At 42.8% G+C, this 20,097-nt stretch overlaps 1 protein-coding gene across 13 annotated transcripts in view; it reads right to left on the bottom strand.

Annotated features, from left to right (window-relative positions):
* Positions 1-20,097, bottom strand: part of FOXP1 (forkhead box P1) — a 568,729-nt gene that overhangs the window by 58,723 nt on the left and 489,909 nt on the right. For all 13 annotated transcript variants that reach the window (XM_057507395.1, XM_057507378.1, XM_057507370.1 and 10 more), the window contains one exon: positions 17,453-17,657. In XM_057507395.1, coding sequence (XP_057363378.1) covers positions 17,453-17,657 — 205 coding nt within the window. The remainder of the gene's footprint in view (positions 1-17,452; positions 17,658-20,097) is intronic.

Below are 20,097 nucleotides of genomic sequence, written 5' to 3'. Positions count from 1 at the left end.
AAAACCAACAGAATATAAATTCACTTTTGCTGAATTTCTCTATTCCCCCTATACTGCATTTATACTTCTATTGCAAAATAACTTCTCAAATTTCATTAAATTATAAAATAACTTTTAAATTTGATGGGGGAGGCAGAGGTGACTTTGTAATAAACATGAACCCTTAGCAAGTGGACTTTCTGAGGAACGAGTACTAGGGAGAACTTTGTTCTCCCAATCCTTTGTGTGGTGAACCATCTTTTCACAACGGGCTTTGTGGCTCTCTCTGTTTAACACATAAATGGGGTGTAACTTAATCTGTTACTGAGGGCCAGTACTGTTTCTTTACAGGGAGGTTTGGGAGCTGGGTGAATGAAGACCTCATTTCTCATTACAGCTGTGTTAATAGCCAGGCGCCTTCTAAGCCAGTTAACTGCCCTGCCCTCCGTTTCTGCATTTGAAAACAGAAGGAAATCACACAATGTGGCCTGTGTTACTCTTTCCAGGGGTAAAACCTCCACCAAATTTCTACCCGACAAGGAGATACAGGTCCATAGGGAGTTGGGCACCAGAACCTGTCTTAATATTGACAAGATGGGTAAGAAGTAGGTGCTTAATGACTATGGTGCAAGGAGTGAATGAGGTCTGTGCCTTCCAGGAAAGAGCAGTTCAGTCCTTACCACTACTACGGGCAGGAAGCACTTCCTTCTAAATCATTCCCCACCCCCTTCAAACACATGCACCAGAAAGTATAACTAATCCCCTCTCCAACTCTTTTGACATCAAAACAGTTCCGCCTTCCTCCCCTTCCCACCGGCCACCTTGGTCTCCCCAGCGTTCATCCGGCCAGCCAACACCCATTGAGTGCTGACATGAGGCAGGCGCCCAGGACACTAACGAGGAGGAACACCGACAAACCACCCCTGCACCTCACTGCGGCTCATCTCTCCTTGTCCATCTTTTCTCCAATTCATTGTCTCACGTCCACGTGCGCACACCCCATTAACTCTGTCACCCACACAGTCTTCCCCTCCCAGAGCTGTCACCCCCTCGGATTTTGGCTGGGTGGCAAGGGGTGGCTCCTTCCCAGATACCTCAGGTTTCCAGAAAAGTGTTCTCTGATCCACAGTTTAACGTGATCTGTTAGCAAAAGGTGCCTTACACTAACCTGATCCTCACCATGGCAAGTGTCAGTGGGAACCGACTCATTCAAAGCGTTTTCTTTTGTTTGTTTGTTTGTTAACAATGACTTACACAGAAGCGACCCTTTTCCTCTTTCTCTTTCCACTTTTTTAGTTCTTATCATTTCCCTGCCTTCTACTTTGCTATTATATGCTGCTTTCAATGAGACTGTAAGTGCTGGGTGAGGGACCTCCTAGGTTTGAATATCGGAGTGTGAATCTGACACTAGGGATGAAGTGATTATCTGAACATATGACTTCAAATTTTTCACATGAAGTTTTTCAGAACTGATTGCTGTCAACTGTCTGTCATACATACAGTAAGTCAACTTGAGCGATACCCTACTAGGTGAGCTGGCTTTGGGATGCGATCACAGTCGACCTTATAAAGACGAGCAGTGTGGATTAACAATAGCAAAAGAGATATATATAATTACTGAAATGCCTAGCACAAGTTTTCATTTTAAAGTCTGTACTTGTGACGTGTTTCCTTCGATTGTCCATCTCCTCAAAGCCAGCTGAAGGCAAAGTCCCTTGGAGAAAATGCAATGACAGGTCTGGCTTCTTCACATGCCGTGCTGTGATTTCAGGAGGAAAAGGAGGAGAAAACCTTGTCCCTGCCTGCAAAAGTCAAAAGTGCAAATGACACGTGGGCGCAAGGGAAAAAGGGCAATGGGAGCATAGCATCCTTTTCCTGGGAGCTGTGGGAGGACTGGCCTTCCTCCTTCAGCTTTCCCTGGAAACCCTTCAAGAAGTAGAACCTGTTTTCACAGATACTATTTCCCAGGATGAGGCCTAATGTACTCAATTAAAAAAAGACTTGATTTTTAAAAAAATAATATAAGCCCATAGGGCAAACCTTATGACCTCAGGGCATCTTATTTCACACTGGAAGTTGGGAGATGACTTCGACATCCCATTCTGAACACACTGCCTTAATTTCTGCTTGATACTCATTACAGAAATATACCACCATAGCTGTTCATTAATCCATTTTCCACAAGTAAGCTGGCAGTCGGTTCTCTAATCTTACCCCAAAGAAAGGGGGTTTATTAAAGCCTATTACAGGACCTTGCCTCGAGCAACCAAAGATGGACGGTCTCCTCCACCAACCCGAGCACACACACATGCTGCTCTTTCACTTTCTCAGGCAGGGAACCCTTGACTCTCCTTCCCCAGAACGCCCATCATCTCAATTTTCTGCTGCTTTTCAAATCATGTTTAATTAGAGGATTTTACATTCCCTTGTGATATGATATTCATGAGTAAAACTTGCAAATGGGGTGACTGTGAATTAGTCTATTAACTGCCAGATTTGTGCTTTTAAACAATGATGGAGATTATTGTTATTATCTGCTCTCAATGTTGTGCCTGGAGATGGGAGGGCTACCTTAACTAACTTTACATCTGAAATAGAAGCTATTAGCTATTTACGTCCAGGGTTGCTTTTCCCTCACCCCTCCCTTGAATTACTCCAAATCGTCTTAAAAGAAATACAGGGTCCCCTTTCTGCAGTGATCCTCAGAGCACAGCCTGCTAACGTGTGTGGGGGGATGAGTTTGTGTGATCTACACGTACCCTCAACTCGTGTAGTTAACAGATTCATGCTCGTGGGTGCTGGAAAAACAAACTGACAGATACATCAGATTTGGGACTTGTCAGTGGTAACTTTTTAAGAAACCTACTTAAGTCAGTCAATTTTAAGAAAAACAGTAAGTAAAATGTAGTAACAGGCATATGCAGATATGGCAAAATTTGAATATGGCAGGAGAAGGACCCAAAGACTATAGCCTGGGCTTAAAAGATTACAGTTGCATCCAGGAGAGAGAAAAGGTAAACTTCATTCCACTATTATTCCTAGAGTAACACCTCTCACATTTTACATTTTATTATGCATATAAACTGCCTGGAAATCTAAACGTTAACATGCAGGTTTTGTCTCAGTAGTTCTGGGGTGGGGAGCCCAAGACTACCCTCGCCCACTACGCTCTCGGTAACACCAGTGGTGTCTGGCCACAGATCATGACTTGACTACTAAGGATCTTGGGAGTTCTGGACCTAAAAATCATCGAGCTTATTAAGGAAAACACTTACACTGTTCCCTCTTCACTGACTGTGGGTCGAAAAGCAAGTTGGAGATGCATAAATACGGAAATGGGTGGCACTGGGCAACTTCACCAAGCAACAGTTGCAAACTCATTTAAAAAAAAAAAAAAAGCTTGCTCGTCCTAAGTTCTATAAGAAAAGATCATTTCCTGTTTCTGTTTTAAAATACCCATTTTGTAGTGCCACCCATCTGTTGAGTGATTTGGTCAGAGAATGATGTTTGCTGGGTAGTACGCTGATCAGGAACACCCTGGCATCAGCTGTCAAGTCAGTGGGCTTGACGACAACTCAGAACTTCACAGTTCCCCAGCTCCAGGGGTGCCTCAGGCCTCCAAGCTTTCAATTCACTTGGTGTAGTACCATATTGAGTCAAAACATCCCAATGTATCAATGTGCATGCACTCAATGGGGGCCACACAATGTCAGGTGGAGCAAGAATGAGGATTTTAAAAACTGGTAGATTTACTTTAGTGTGTATTAGACAAAACTGTGTCTAGTATATAGATCTACCTATCTATCTATATACTGATATATATACCTGTTTTCACAGATACTGTTTCCCAGGATGAGGCCTAACTTACTCAATTAAAAAAAAGACTTGATTAAAAATAATAATAATATAAGCCGACAGGGCAAACCTTATGACCATGGGGCACTTATTCAAATGACTAAAGTTTGGGAAACCAAAGCTCATGAAGTGTTCCTCAAGGAGAGCCAGCCTGCAGCTTGATCAACTTACCTGAGCTGACAGCGACCCAGGGCCACTCTCTGAAGGCACACTTTAATTTGAATTTTCAACGGGGAAGGCAGAGCCTTGGGGTCACTCTGGACTCACGGGCCAAAGACCCACGAAGGCCACAACATAGCACAGCGTGTCCAGCACTTCCAGGACTACAGCCTGCCACTCAGGACGTAGGAGCACCATGTTTACGCCGTCCAGGCGACTAGCGATTGGCTGCCTTCCCAGTAGTAAGAACCTAAGGTGGGAGCCATGTGAGCCCCGTAAGTTTGTTACTTTCTTCATCATCCACACCACCCATCTGTCCTGCTCCCTTTTGAGTGACGCTGGGCAAAACATGCCGTTGTTGATACCCAGATGCCAGGAGTATGCGGCCCGGCAGGACAGCGGAGCACAGGCTGAGTCTGAGTATCCGAGGCTGGCTGCTGCGCCGTGGTCAGTGGCATGTTGTGACCACAAACACAGAGCAGGTGACAAGGCAGAATGCTCGTGTTTGCACAGTGATGAGCAAAGATAGAAAGGAGGGAAAGGAAGAAGGGGAGCGGAGTCCAGTCTTTGTTTCTGACACCAGGAAGGGCTATCCTGAGTTTGTACATGAGAGTTTACCACTGGCAGCATTCAGAGTGGGATCTGGTTAAGGAAACAGAATGCTTTCCAAAGAGTGGCTGTGAGCAACTGTGTCAATACAGACATGGGAGCACTAATCCAAAAATTATTAACACCACTAGGCAGGCAATCTCTCTGTGTCAATGCGAGGGTGTTGGCACTGGTGAGTCACAAGGTCTATGCGGGACCTGCCCGTGTGTCAGAGGAACAAACAATACCCAGAAAACCAAGGAGCATGAGTCAAAGTTCCGACAGAAATTCCTCTTGTTTAATCCCCAGTACTAGGGGGAAGTCAGCACAGCTACACTCCAGAACCAGAAGAATCATGGAACTGAATGGTGGGGGTCGGAGGAGCAAGCAGTAGACGGAGGGACAAGTGACTGACTTAAAGATACAAACTGGCTCAGAACCATTAGGCACTTGCACTTTTTGTTTCCTTAGAATTGCTTCCTAATTACTTTTATTTCTTCTCTGTAGGACAAGATGCTTCCTTAATGTTTACTGGGTTAAATTCCTCCACCTTTCATTCAGTGGGTTTAAATAAACACCTAGTATGTGATAAGCACCATGTTAGAGTCCTAGGTCAGAATCTCCAAACTGGGGTTCCTAAGAAGATCCATGGGTGGGTAGTAAGGTAACAGAGGCACCCCTCATTTTATAGTGCTTCCCAAGTGTTACACTTTTTACAATTGGAAGGTTTGTGTCAATCCTGTGCCAAGTGTATCAACAACTTTTTCCAACAGCATTTGCTACCTTGTGTCTGTGTGTCACATTTTGGTAATTCTCACAATATTTCAAACTTTCTCATTATTATTATATTATGGTGATCTGTGATCAGCAATTATGACTCACTGAGAGCTCGGGTGAGGGTTCGCATTTTCTAGCAATATATAAAGTATATTTTAATTAAGCTATGTATTTTTTTTTTATATAATGCTCTTGCACACTTCACAGACCACAGTAGTGTAAGCATGACTTTCACAAGCACTGGAAACCAAAAATTCACCTGAGTGGCTTTATCATCATACTCACTTTATCGCGGTGGTTTGGAATGCAACCCACACTATCTCCGGGGCATGCCTGTGCTAAAAGTTCTCATATGTGTGCATTAAGATGACATTAGAACTTTTGAATGAATATGCACGTGTGTGTGTGTATATGTGTATATATTTCTTGTCCTCTTAGTCTCTAATTTTTATAATAAAGGTAATATATTACACATGTACATAATTGATTAAAAGTACACTTAGTAGGGATGTGTATTCAAAACTTTTAGTAATGGTGCGGTAAATAATGAAATACATTTGGAGGCCACTGGCACAGATTATGACTAAATTCTCTTTCCCTCTGAAAAAGTTTTGTCCATTTTTCCAGTTGGACAAAGAGAGAACTAAACAGATGGCCTGAACATAAAGTGCTGTACTATCTGGTCTGGGCCTTACCATACCAGTAGGAGCTCAACTGCTATAAGGAACAGAATGAGAGCAGGCAGATCACTGAAGCACACTTTCCGTGTGCCTTCTTAGGCATTAAAAAAGAAAAAAAAAAAAGAAACATAAAACCAGAGTTAGAAATGATTTGAGGGCCAACATTAGGAATTTTTAAAAGGAATTTTGTGGCATAGAATAGCTTAAACGAGGTCATTCTGTTAGGAAATTTTCCCTTTGAATTGATGACTCTTGGCTCTGGCACAGATTGTCCCTAAATAACAGTGGATGATAGTCTTCCAGATCACTTCTCTATCATTCTGAATTGCAGAAGAGGAAGGAGGCCACAGCATAAAGACAGAAGCTGAGATGTTCTAGAGAGGTGTTTCTCAAAGTACGGTCCCAGGGAACTTCCTGGAGATGCAAATTCTTAGGCTCTGCCCCAGCTTACGGAATGCTGGGACTTGGGCGTAGCAATTTGTAGTTTGGCCTTTCCTCCAGATGACTGTGATGCAAGCTAAAGGCTGAAAACTCACTCTTATACCAGAAGCCCCAATTTTCTCTCCTGTTTAGAGCAGCTGTTAAGTATCAACAAAGGCTACCCAGGCATTTCTGCAGCATCTGCGGACCAAAGACGAGCAAATGCACAACTCTTAATGGGTTCTTTATGTTTAGTATCTGCTCAGTTCACCCTCTCTAAACACTCCAACTGGTCTCTGCCACGAAGTCTAACACCCACTGCACACTAGGCTGGCAGTGCTGGGTAACCAGGGTGCAGCAGCAGCTTTCCATGTTCAAACTCTCGCCTGATTCACATGTTGGGGTAGGGAATGGAAATGCATACAAAGCCATATTCCACTAGTGCTTAGTTAAAAAATAATCATGCACTGTATGGTATTTTGTATATACCCAGGTCACTGCACTTATCACACTGCTCTGCATGTATGGGTTTGATTAGACCATGAGCTTCTTTATGAACTATGCTGAAGTCACCTTTTGATTCCCAGAACCTATGCAGTTGGCATATAGTAAGTGCCCAATCAATGTGGTTTGAATGAACACATGACTTTAATAATAAACAATAATCACTAATATTTACTGAGCACCTATTATGTGCCAGAGACAAAAATGTGTATTGACTCATTTATTCCTCACAGTTCATCTATGAGGCAAGGCCTGGAACCATACCCATTTCACAGATGGAAAGACTGAGGCACACTGAGATTAGGTGACATCAGTGCGCAGCCCATATTGGAATGCGGGCAGTCTGGCTTCAGGGTCCACACTCATCCCACCCCACTAACACGGCCACCCCCACACTAACTGAGCCATGGGTCACAATCCCGCAAAACGTACTCTTTCTGCCACTGCCTCTGGGTCTTTGCTTTTGCTGTGCCCTTTGAGAGTTCTTCCCTCACTTCTTCCATCCTGTTCAAGGGTCCTCTGAGAGGCTGTCCCAGACCCAGTCTTCCCCTTTCCTTGCTTTATTTTTCCCAAAACTTAATTCTATCTGCCTTTTTATTATGTCATTATTTATTCTGTTTCTCCTACACGACAGTGTCAGTTCCACGAGGTCAAGCTCATGGGCGTGTCCCCTGGAACGTGTTCTGTTGGTGAGATATTGGCTAGTAGTGCCCCCCAACCTTCGTCCTGCTCAGGAACACATGTTTCCTGAACTCTGGACACTTTCCCATTTATCCTTGTTAAGTTTCTTTTTATTCCTGTCTGTACAATCCTCTAATTTATTCAAACACCACTGGATTATTCCAGCTCTTGGTGTCAACTTTTTTTTCTAATTAAAGTAAACTGCCATTTATTTCTCACACTGATCTTTAACACAAGACATCTTGTTCTTGTCATAAATATGACTCATGTGGGAAAATCTAAGTTGAATATAGGGGCTCATATGTACCAGAATGTTTCCATATCTGTATTTCAGATATAAAAAGTAGAGATTAGCCATAGACACCTGTCTGAGTCTAAAGTCTCCAGTACCACTTGCCGTAGTTTTAGGCTTTTGGATGTACAACCTGAAATTCTACCAGATGACAAAAAGGGCCCCTCTTGGAAGCAAATACCACATCATTTACACAAACACTTTAGGTTTTTCTTTCCTTCTGTCATAATACACCTTCAAACTCAACATTCCCAGCCAAGATGTAAAATACACAGAAAAGATCCTTCAAAGACAGACCTCAAAGTATTAAAAAGAGGGAAGAAAGATCAACTTGCCATTAGACGGATTTCCTTGAAGAATATAAAAGGAATGAAATTTGAAGGTCATGAAAGCATGTCTATTTGTTTAGGGAAGTCTTACAGGTAGTATAAATATCATCAGCTACAGTTGCTATGGGGTCTGTTTGTTTACCAAACAAGAATACAAATAGTTACACAAAAGCAGAACAACATTTGGGTATATATATGGCTTTGCCTTCTGGTAAATTTTCCAACATTCCTTTCAAAATGTCCCGATTTTTCACCTTATTCACTGGGAAATTTCTGTTCTCTTGATTTCCCCTGTCCTATTCTAACACCCTCTGGGAACGCTTTACTCTCAGATTTCTGAGGCTGATAATGATTTTCTTCTCCCTTTCTCTTGTTTTCATTTTAAGAAGTAAAAACCCCAAACACTAGCCCAACAATCCAAATTGTACAATGAAAATAGTTTTCATAACTGAAAATGCAGAAACAAACAAACAAACAAAAAACAAAAAATAAAAACCCCAACCAACTGAAAGATAAAAGCCACAGCATTACAGAAAACTTCTAGTGCAGGCATGCAATCCTTAAACTGAGTTAATCCACAAACCACCACTCAGAAAGGGGTATGTGTGCATAAATGACTTGCTATAAACCAAGTATGTTTCATGCACCTGAACCATAGCTGAGCTAACCATTTGCTTCAGAAGATGAAGGGGAGAAAGGAAACCAATAGGGCTGTTCTGGAATTTCTGTGTTGAAAGTGTGTATGGCATGTGTGCATGTTACAGCTCGGATCTACCATAAAACAAACTACCAGAGGCTGCCATGAGTGGAATCCTTCCCTTCACACTACATTGACCACAGTACCCACCAGGCACAGCTCCGACGCCGTTCTGTGAATGGGACAGATTGCCATATGGACGGAGACACTGAACAAGCTGTATAACTCTTGGCAACACGTGCCCGGGGGATTGTCCCATATTAACACCACCTGCGCTGTGGTATTGTGCTCTGTATGTGCAGAGGCACTAAGGAGCCCATCAGGATGTTATTTTTGAGAACACACAAAAAAGGAAAACTACAGTTAAGAGAATTCTCTGGCTGGCGTATCTGTTGCTCAATTCCCGAAATAGTTTCCCAAAGGAACGGTTATCTTCTTTATTCACACGGGCAGAAATGACAAGCTGGAACACATATTAACAATTTCCCTTTGTGAGCTTCCACTATTGTTTTAATGAGGAGAATATACTTTATAATATACTGAGGCCCTGACTGATTTCAAAGGGGAGGGGGGAGGGGTGGAATGAAGAACTTGAGGACCGCTGCACATATGGAACGTGCTCATTTGCATCACTCAAGTGAGCCGGGCGGAGCAGGGGCTCCCTCGCAGAACGCTGCAGAGCCAGGCCACAGGCAGCACCCCGCGAAAAGGCGCTCTTGCTAATTCCGAAAGAGAACGCGACTTCCGTCTAAGGCTCTTACAGAGCTCCCCCTCACCCGGCCCCATTACTGGCTTAAGAACATGGAACCCCTACTTGCCATTCCAACGAGAACAGAGTAAAACTAGCACTTTTCCAAGCCCTGTGGCCTCCTGCAAACCCATGGCTTCCCTCTACTTCTGGATGGTTCCAGCACTACCACAGAAAATGTCCTACCCGTTTCCTCCAGGTGGTCAAGTGCGCACCTCACCAAGGCTCTTTCACAGGTAAAGGGCAAAACCCGGGACTGCAGATAATGCTGCAGAAGTTCCCGAAAGACTGGTCCTCACTGCTCGGCTGCCGTACGCTTCCCTTCACGCCCTTGGTGTAGGATAAACATTAAGGAAGCTAATGTATGTTCGGGACGAGGGCGCCCAGGCCCTTCCACACAAGTGCAAACACCTGCAAAACAGTTGGGTGCCAAAAAGGGATGTGACGGAGAAAATCCCTACTAGCCAGAGCAACTCATCAGAAAAGGGCAACTAGGGGTTCAAATATTATTTTGTGGGAGAAACCTGGCACTTTAGACATGAAACAGCCCATGGAGGAGATTCATATTGTACATTATCCCAAGAAAAAAATTAAAATCAACCAAATTTAAGAGAAACTTATAAAATGGGTATGGCTCTCCAGACCAATGAGGTCATTTTATTGGGAAGCATTTACTACTTAAATGCAATAAACAGACAAAGATCCAAAGAGCCTAGTGGTGTGTTATGGGAAGAGGCAGTGTGTTGAGACAGGGCACCACAGCTGTTGCAGAAGAATGGCAGAGGGTTTTTTTCTGTAATCAACACACAGAGTGAACACTCAAGAAATCTATGAACCTATCCTTCATGCATGCCAATATTTTAAAGATTTGTCTCCCACTGCCCTCCCTGAACGTGGCAATGGCAGGTGGTAACAGGGCCCCTTCTCCGCTGTCTGGGAGGAACCTTTCTGCTGACTTCTAAGACCCAGGTGCAGCTGCTTTTAAGCAAGGCAACAATTGGAACATGGCTCTGCAGAGCATGATATGGTCAAACACTCAACATACGAGGTACAAAATGCTGATTAGCCCCAGGCACTTCTTTCTGACATGAGCAGGAATGTTTCTGCCCTTACCAGGCTACCTCCCAGGTAGACAGATGACAGGCAGGTGACATTGCCAAGAGTCCACTGTGCAGCAGAAAGAAGCACTTGATTTTTAGGCCTTTGCGAATGATTAGGCCTCTCCTTTTCCTGGTACTTTACAACACGGGACAGGATGTACCCAGCATGCTCTTTGTTTGCACTCTCCACCATAGTCATCTGACAGAGCTCCTTGCAAGAAGCTGGACATGGTAGAAAAACCTGCAGCACAGAACCTCATAGGGCTTCTCTCAAATTATGGCTGAACAGAGGTCTGGCCCCAGGTAGCACCCTTGAAGATTACGGCCCAGTCCATAGTCTCTGAGCCTTAACCCCCAGAGACTGGAGTCTAGGAGTATGGGCTTGAGTCAAGGTGGGGCCGCTGAGCAGCTCACCTGGGACCCACCCAACTATGGCCGTCACTGCAAGGACTTGAGGGTCAGGGAGACCTTAGTTCCAGCCCCCGGCTGATCTCCAACTAGCTGTGTGGCCTATGCAAGTGATAAAAATGTGCTGGGCCCCACACCACCACCTGTACCAAGAGGACAATACCCCCAGAGGGTTACTGTGAGGATCAAATGGGAAGCCTAAGCAGAAAGTAGGAGTTCAGCCCACGCTATCTGCATGGCCACCACGAGGGCAGGCACTGACCCCTCCCACAGCAGCACCTCTAATCAGGTGGCTCACACAGGAATGGCAAGTCACTAGTTTTGTGGACTGAGTATGTATGTCTAGGATGTTCATCAAAGTTTCAGGGGAAAGCTCCATTCTTTCCAGTAGTGCCAAAGTTCAGGTGAATGGAACATGCCTCTTGCATTGTTTCTCAAACTTGAATGCACATTCCAGAGCCCTGGAGATCTGGTTAAAATACAGATCCATTCCTGTTCCCCATCCCAGACCAGTGGAATCCAGATCTTCACGGGAGAAGCTCAGGAAGATGAATAATTTTAAAGATAGCCATGAGAGTATCATCAAGGAATCTAAGAAACACTGTCTTCTGGTTAAGGTAAGGGTTGGTAAATTTTTTCTGTAAATGGCCATATATCAAATATTTTATCCTTTGTGGGCCAAATGGCTTTTTCTCCAACTGCTCAAGGCAGCCACTGGAGCATGAAAGCAGCCACAATGTGGAGATAAATGAGCACTGTGGTGTTCCAATAAAGCTTTATTTAAAAGATGAGCAGTGGGTCAACTCCGGCTGGTAGGCCATAATTTCTTGACCTCTGTTATAGATCAATTGCCTTAACACATACTGGCAGGAAGGAGCAGTCACAATTTTGAAGACAATTTGGGAAAATTTGACTGCAGGTTCTCCAAAATGTTCTAATGGGAAAGAAAGACTTGGGGTAGCTAGTTCACTCAAGTGCTTCAAATGAAAAGATATACAAAAGAAATCATTTGACTTTCAAAAAAACAAAACAGAAAAAGATGAAGTGAGGAAGAGCTATTCAGAATAATGGGAGCTAGAGCTGACTGCTTAAATTTCCGACTCAATTGGCCCCAAATGTGAATATCAAAATATGCAAAAGTTAAAGGCTTGTGTAACTGGAACAGTTCGGAAACCAAGCTTCTAGAATTTAAGCAAGCAAAGCAAGAACACCAATATTTTTTCATCAACACAGAGCTGAGTAAAAAAAAAAAAAAAAAAAAAAAGGAAAGAAAAACGGAACACTCAGGCATATCCCCGTTTCTGAGTTCCTTGCCCTTTTTAAATAGTGGGGCAGTGAACACAAATGTTATTGTTATATAGTCAAATACGTGGCAGTATGTCAAGAGGACACAAATCAAAAACAGAGACTGTGCATCAAGTCAAGCTGTCTGAAAGTACACTAGCCAAGCAAAAACCTTCAGGGGTTACTTGAAGGCAGCTGCCCACTGTGGGGTGTAGAAACTCAGGCAACTGTACTACGCAGGGCTGTGCAGATACATAAGACAAGGAAGGAAGGAACCGTGTGGGCGGACAGATGGCAGATCTCGGAGAAAGGGGCCGATTTGGGTCACCTGATTCTGAGAACAACAGAACAGCCTCAGAGAAAGAGGCTGTGTGACTGTGATCTTCCCAGAGTCTGAAGAAACACTTTTCCCCAAATGCTTAAGGAAGCCCTGGAACAAATATTTAGAAGAGCTATGAATCTGAGAGGTGCTCAAGTCATAAAACATCTACTAATGGTGGTTGAACTGAAAGCAAAAACCTGGGGAGGATCAGAAGAAAAGGAATATTTCTAATATGGACTCCAGAGGACAGCTGAAATAGAATAAGACCATATGATGCATTCAACAAGGAAACACAAGATTTATAAGGCAGGAAGGAAAGTGAGGATACTTTTAAAGGAGAGAGAGGCTTGTTTCGTATTTGCCTGTGTGCCAGTACTGCATGGGGCTCATTTTTGTTCTTTATGTGCTATTTCTGACTGTAAATGATTTATATTTTGCAAATCCTACCCACTCCTTCCCTTCACATAAAAGGCCTGGTAAATATGTGTGTCCACCTTAAAAGAGGAAACTTTTATTTTCTTTAAACTGTGATCTGCACACAGAAGGTTAATACCCATTTTGTTGAACTGAAATTCAAATTAAAGATTTCTTTTAGGACACTGATTTTAATTTACCACAGTTATGTAATCACTTTCCAAGCTGAATGGAACCTTTGGCTGCTGTCTTAGAAACTAAAAGATAGACTTAAATTTGGATCTGAGATAACAGACCAGTTCCATGACCCTGGGTCAGTTATTTGATCTCAATTTCCTCATCTGTAAAATGGGTGTAAGAATCCTACTGTTTCCAGGTGTTGATGGGGACAAAATGAGGCATCACTCCAAAGGCAAGAGTTTGGCCAGTGCTTGGCACAGAGAGAGAAATGATTACATGAGAACCCCCATCCCTCTCCCTACTGCACCATAGTCTAATGTGATAGTTAAATTTTAATTCGGGCAATTACTTAAGCAGTAATTGCTATTTGTATTTACATAGCTGTTTTGATCCAAGAAGCTCAAAGGGCTTTACTAAACTTAGCACTTTAATAAATGTTTCATTTGCATTCCGTGCATTTTGTTTACCCACATCAAAACCTGGAATTTCCTAAGTGAGATAGACAAGCTAAGGAAACCAGATAATGCCTTCATGTTTACAGGGATACCAGGTCTGAGCTGTATCTACTTCTCTGCCATGTCATGATGCCCCTGCTGCTGTGGAATAAAATGACAGTAAGAGGCGTGAATACCCTGCCTCCTCTCGCAGCTCCTTTTGGCTTCTGCCCACAGACCTTCCTGCCCACCATGCTTCCCTCAGGCATGGACAACGGAGGTATGCTTACTGCACCAAAGAATTTATATATAACCGGCACAATAAACATTATTAAATTGTTGGAAGAAAATCAGAAGCACGAAGCGCAGCACCAGTACTGAATTCTAATGATGATGAAGGCCCATGATTGAGCAGGGACAGGATTTCAACGAGCCTTGAATTTGAGCCTTGGCATCCGCCTCACCAATCACAGGGGGGGTCCCCTCGCAACAGTGCTGAATATTGATAAATGTCTGCCCTGCACCACGGGGAAGTGGGGTCTATTGGCAATCTTTACCAAAGTGTGTTTTTTCCCTTCTCGGCACTCAAGGGTTTACCCTGAATGATTTAATTATAATTTTCCTTGGGTAAGACAAATTGAAGAGGAGACTAGCAGTGTCGTGCCAAGCACATTCTTTATCTCCTTAACAGATTGCAGCTCACCAAACCCCAGAGCGGCTGCAGCAGCGGCTGCTCCCCGGAGCCCAGCCCGCAAAATGCACGGGGGGCAAGAGGCGGGGGGAGGAGTTCTCCAAATGGCATGGAAATATGCAGCCCAGCTGAGATTATTAACCATCTCAGTATTGTAAAAACAAACATAAATTCTTCGCCATTGCCTTTTTCCCACGCATTTTCGAGTGCTCCCGGATCTTTTGAGAGAGGATTCTTAGTCTGCGAACCTGAGGGGCTAGATTATTACTCAGTGTGACAGGGGTTTGGGCTGGTTCAGCCACTGCACCAGGAGAGCAGAGCAGGAAGAACAGTGCACTGAAATCAAGGGAGAGCTCAGAAAGGTATAGCTTTCCTGGGTGCATGGATGAGGAAGGGATGGAGCTTCTCACAGGGACTCCTGGGGAGAATTCAACTCAGTGTACAAGCAAGAATGTATTTTTACAAGATAACTTCTGTTTCCTTTCTTTTTTACTATTGACCACTATTTAAAGAGGATACCACATTCATGATTTTAAAATAAACCATAGTAAGGTAAAAATCACGTAATAGTCCTTCTAAGGACCTAAATGTACACAAAGCTGGCTAACTCAGAACTGAGTTTTTAACCATCAGTTCTGTACATTTCTAACTTTGGAATTCTCTTTAACTTAAAGATGTGTCCTGTTCACTATCTGCATTTACAATGTGCTCACTAGACTTTTCTTTCAATCCAGACACAACTAGGAACCTACAAGATCAGAGAAACTGAGAGATCCGAGAGATTAAGTACCAGTATATAATTTCCCTGTTGTTCCTTTCTGCATTCACAATTGGGAAATTCATTCTGTTTTGCATCCAGATTAAGCTCAGTGGGAACCCAAATCCTTTTCTGATCCGTATTTTAATTTTGGCTGGTAGTAAGGTGAAGATTAGGCCCAACTTTTGTACAAATTAAGGATCATAAGAAAATAAACTTATTTTCCTGGAATTGGTCTCTTAGATCCACTTACTTTCAAATATGTCCTAATACCTGAAAAATGCTGCTCTTCTCCCACTTCCCTGCTGCTCATCTGTATCACCTGACTGCAGATACATAACCTTTTAGAATGAAACTGAGCATAGGGCATCTAAACAAGAAGGGTTTTCTATGTCCTAGGGAATCCGTGCAGGCTCCACAATGGCTGACGAGATGGCAACAAATACCTTAAGTGCCTCGGTCGGCATTTTTCAGTGTATGGCCTCCCGCTCTGCCTTTGGTAAGTATGTAATTCAATCACTCCGCAGTAAATGGACAGCATCAACCTCAGGGCACCAAAACAAGTACAGCAAAGGACAACAACCTAGAACCTTCTCTTTAAAACTATCTAAGTTTTAGTGTTTTATTTTTGAAGTTACAAAGACATAAGAGATAGTAAAGCAAGGAGCTAAGATTGGCTCCAGACATACAAATCTCATGGAAACAACAGAAGCCACGTGTGGCCCAATGGTTCCAAACTGTCCACCATTCTATCCTTCAAACTCTTCTAACCCAGTAAGTTTAAAGCATCTTTTAGTTCTTCCGTGTCTGCCACAGGAATTCCAAAATGATCTTGGACTGACAGTTTCAGGTTTTGCTTAAACACACATTATCCCCATCTCTGGAAACCGCTCACAGTTTTTATCCTTGAATGTGACACACACACACACACACACACACACACACTCATACTCAGATAACACCCTGCAGTTACAAATCTCTAAACGGATAAATGCTGTTGGTAAAGGACCCACATCTAATCAAACCTATGTATGGGCTTCCTAATGCTCAGTACTGCAAGAAATACATGAAATTATATTTTAACTAATTTAAGTAATTTTCACTGAGTCTTTTTTATTAAAAAAACAAAATATGGAACTTGTTTTTCCTAATGGAAATGGCATTTACTGTCACATATTACTTTCGAAGTTTCTTTTCTTCTGTGTGTGGAAGCTCTGCATATGAAACACATAGGAAAGAGTTTAAATATAGTGAACTGAAAAACGTTTTTAATATTAGAAGCATACTCCACTTTTGAAAAGCATTCAGCAGTAGTATTAATGCTTCTGGGTGCTAAGATATGATAACAGGAATTAACAGCTTCATTTTCTTAAGAGTTAGCATGTTAACATGACATATTCTGGATCTCTACAGCAATCTCAGAGTCAGCTTAACATTCAAGGGTAAGCTCATGGCAATTAGAAAATATAAAGTCTTAATTTCAAAACAGGAATATAGCAACTGAGACAACACTGTTATACAGCCCAAGATTAAGAAGTATGCTCTGTGTGTACGTGTGTATACACATGGACCCCTTCCATCTCTCCATCCTTCAGACTTCACTCAAGTTTACTAGGACAGAGGCCACGAGCTTTGGGGACACAACGATGCAAGAGACGGGCTCCCTGCTTCCAGGGAGGGCAGTGTAGAGCAGCACCAGTTTTACCTTTTCTGAAACTGATTCAAAATTGTCTACAGCAGACACTACTACTCCCTTAGAAGGGGTCCAGAGCCAAGGAATTCAACTTGTACGGAGCGAGCACTTGGCAGAAAGAGTCAGCCTGGAAGCCTGGAAATCCAACCCATCCAAGAAGCCATGAAAAGACTCGGCCTGGGTTCCTAAGCTTAGATCTACGTGAGGGCTAATTCCTTGTTGAAAAGGTGAAAATAATTAGATGCTTCACACCCAAACCATTCTGGAAACATTCTTAAGTAATGATATACACCTTCAAGTCACATGGATCCAATCAGGGACCACGGAGATATGGCGAGGTAAGGCCACCCCTGAGCATGCACGTGCGTGTGCACATGTGGTAACATGTGCATGGACACACACACACACACACACACACACACACAACAGTTTTGGATACAGCGCGGCGGCTTGTTCCTACCTTTCCCTCTTGGGAGTGTGGACCGAGAGCTGCCCGTTGGTAGAGGCATGTGGGTTCATGAGTAAGGACGTCTTGGAAGGGGCAGAGGAAGAGCCACATGTGGTGGACAGATCCAGACTGCCGGGATTGCTGCCTGGGGTTTCCTCGGCAGTGTGAGCACTTGTCACTTCTTTCCAGAGCTGCTGCAGTTCTGCTGGAATCATGCCTGAAACAAACAAATTGGATAATTAAATCAATTAACAGCTAATTCCGTCCTCCTCAAACAGTAATTAAATCAAAGAGTCAGTAAACAAAGCCTAGTGTCAAGGGGGGCTTTTGGGTGTGTGCAAGGGGTTTTTTTTCCCCCCCCCCTCCCAACCAAGGCAAATACAGTAGTAACAACCGTGTCCTCCCACTGAGCAGCCCGGCTGGAGAGCCTTCATCACACACAAAAGACACCCGGGAGAGGGAGTCAAAACACAGCCACCCTGCAAAGACGGTGTGGTGTGTGCCTCTATCCAAATGGTTGTTTTTAGATTTTGGAAAACAGTAGATAGATGTTAACATATTTTTAGACTCAAAGAAGGGCTCAAACTAAATTTGTTTAACTATACTATTATGACAACATAAACCGCCAAATGAATAATTTTTGTGCTAAGTCTTAAATGATGACAAATAGCTTTGTTATTAAATACAGTTTTTATTAATCACTTTTAGACGTAAGTTATGGATTCACGGCATCTTCCTGAAATGCTTTTCAACTTTTAACATTCAAATTGATTATACTATGATTATTTCATTAACACACCTATCTTCCTCATTAATTTTGGTTTCTAGTACCACATGCTTAATTGATGGATGTGTCTACTGAGAAACTGTAGAACTTTTTATACAAGTAACACTGTTATTACTGTCATTTCTTAGATCAGTGCTAATGAACCATTGCAGAATAAAATGGAAACGTAAAACAAACCTGGAATAATGAAGTTTTCTTGTTTCTTAAGGGGGTCAAAATGGACAGGGGTCTTAAGAAGTTAAGTGTCAAACCACCTGCATTTTCCCCACGAGGAGATCCACTCGGTACGCCCATCTCACTATGGTGGCCTCACAGCCTCCAGCTTCACGCTTCTACAGCCCAGAATGTCCAAATCCTACACCTCAGTGCATGTTGTAGCACAGAATATATATGCACAGAAGAAAAATGTTCTGAGTGGCAAGTAAGAGCAGCAGCAGTTCCTCTGAAAGGACACCTACAAGAAATCATAAACCCTGCCTATCATAAGGTAATTTGCCTTAAAACTGGACGTCTGGATTGCGGCTCATTGTTTCAACCAGCTGTAACGTCACTATCCTAGAAAGCCTGCCATTTTCTGACTATACAGCAGCAACTGAAACAGGCATGTTTCTTACCAAACCTAAGGTACTGAATTAAAAAAAGAAGGCTGTGTGCATTATATTCATTTGAAACACATAATAAAAAAATGCCAAGGTCTAAATTTAATTTATTTTTGTCGTTTAGAATACAATGGATAGATAATCATCTCAACGTGATCAGCCAAACATCTTTACTTTGCTAGACTGTTAAAGATTTTAATTATGCTAGCATTGGAGAGCACTGGTCTAATGAGGCGATGGACTCCAGAGAATCCGAGTGGTTAAGAACTGTGAAATGAGTCTGATAGGATTTTTTTATATTCACCGTGGATCGTTTGCATATCAAAGAGGAGTAAATTATTACACAGCGGACCAATAACCTTCCCCGCCTTTCTGAGAGGAGCGTTAACAAAAACAGTTGGTCTCTCCTAACGGTTCTCCACGAAAAATGTTCAAATGCGCGAGTATTTGCAATTAATATATGTTATAAAGGAGGTTTCAAATGATACATTAAGCGGTCAGATATTCTTAGAACGCATCCTCGACAGCCAAGCCAGTTTTCTTCTTCCTACATAAAAATCAAATGCCAATTATATTTTGATGGATTTTGTCCCAAATGAGCATTTAGTTATTAGGCATATTCAATTATTACTTGTCCCCTGAAATTAAACCTCAGAGGCAAATTAAACAAAGGGAAAGGTCACTACACGATCCCATGTCCGGTTATGCTGCATCTGGGCTATTATTTTCAAATACCTTGCGAGGTGACACGTGGGATGTATGTGTCTGTAGTTAAGAGGCCTGCTGCTGGTGTCTGCACACCAACTATTAATTACCTGTGAGTGCGGCTGACCCTTGGACCACTGTTAACTCAATGGAAACAATAGTGCAGTCTTGTCTGTTAACGATAGCATACTGATAGAAAGCCAAACAAGTCAACACCTATTTTTATTTTCTAGAGACTAAGAACGCACAAAAATGACAAACCGCCTAATTTCAACTCCAACTAATTGATTTCTGGGTCAGTAGCATGGGAGGTGGGAAGCTGGAAGGGCATGGTTTCTAATAACCCTGTTAACACCTTCCCTCCAAGAAAAAGGAGAACTTTAAAGCTGTTTGAGAAGTAAAGTGTTTACCCCAGCAAATAAAGACCAAGATGAATGTCTTATTACCCTTGTTACCCTACAGCTGCTCTCTATTCTCCTTTTATTTCAGTGGGCAAGCCATGCAGTTTCATCATGCATAGGGAGAAATGGTAAATAAAATAGAACTCACTGACTGGTAATGTGGGT

Source organism: Manis pentadactyla, chromosome 1, assembly GCF_030020395.1.
Source record: "Manis pentadactyla isolate mManPen7 chromosome 1, mManPen7.hap1, whole genome shotgun sequence".
Taxonomy (NCBI): Eukaryota; Metazoa; Chordata; class Mammalia; order Pholidota; family Manidae; genus Manis; species Manis pentadactyla.
The sequence above is the reverse complement of the archived record's forward strand: the minus strand, read 5'-3'. Positions and strand labels throughout refer to the sequence as shown.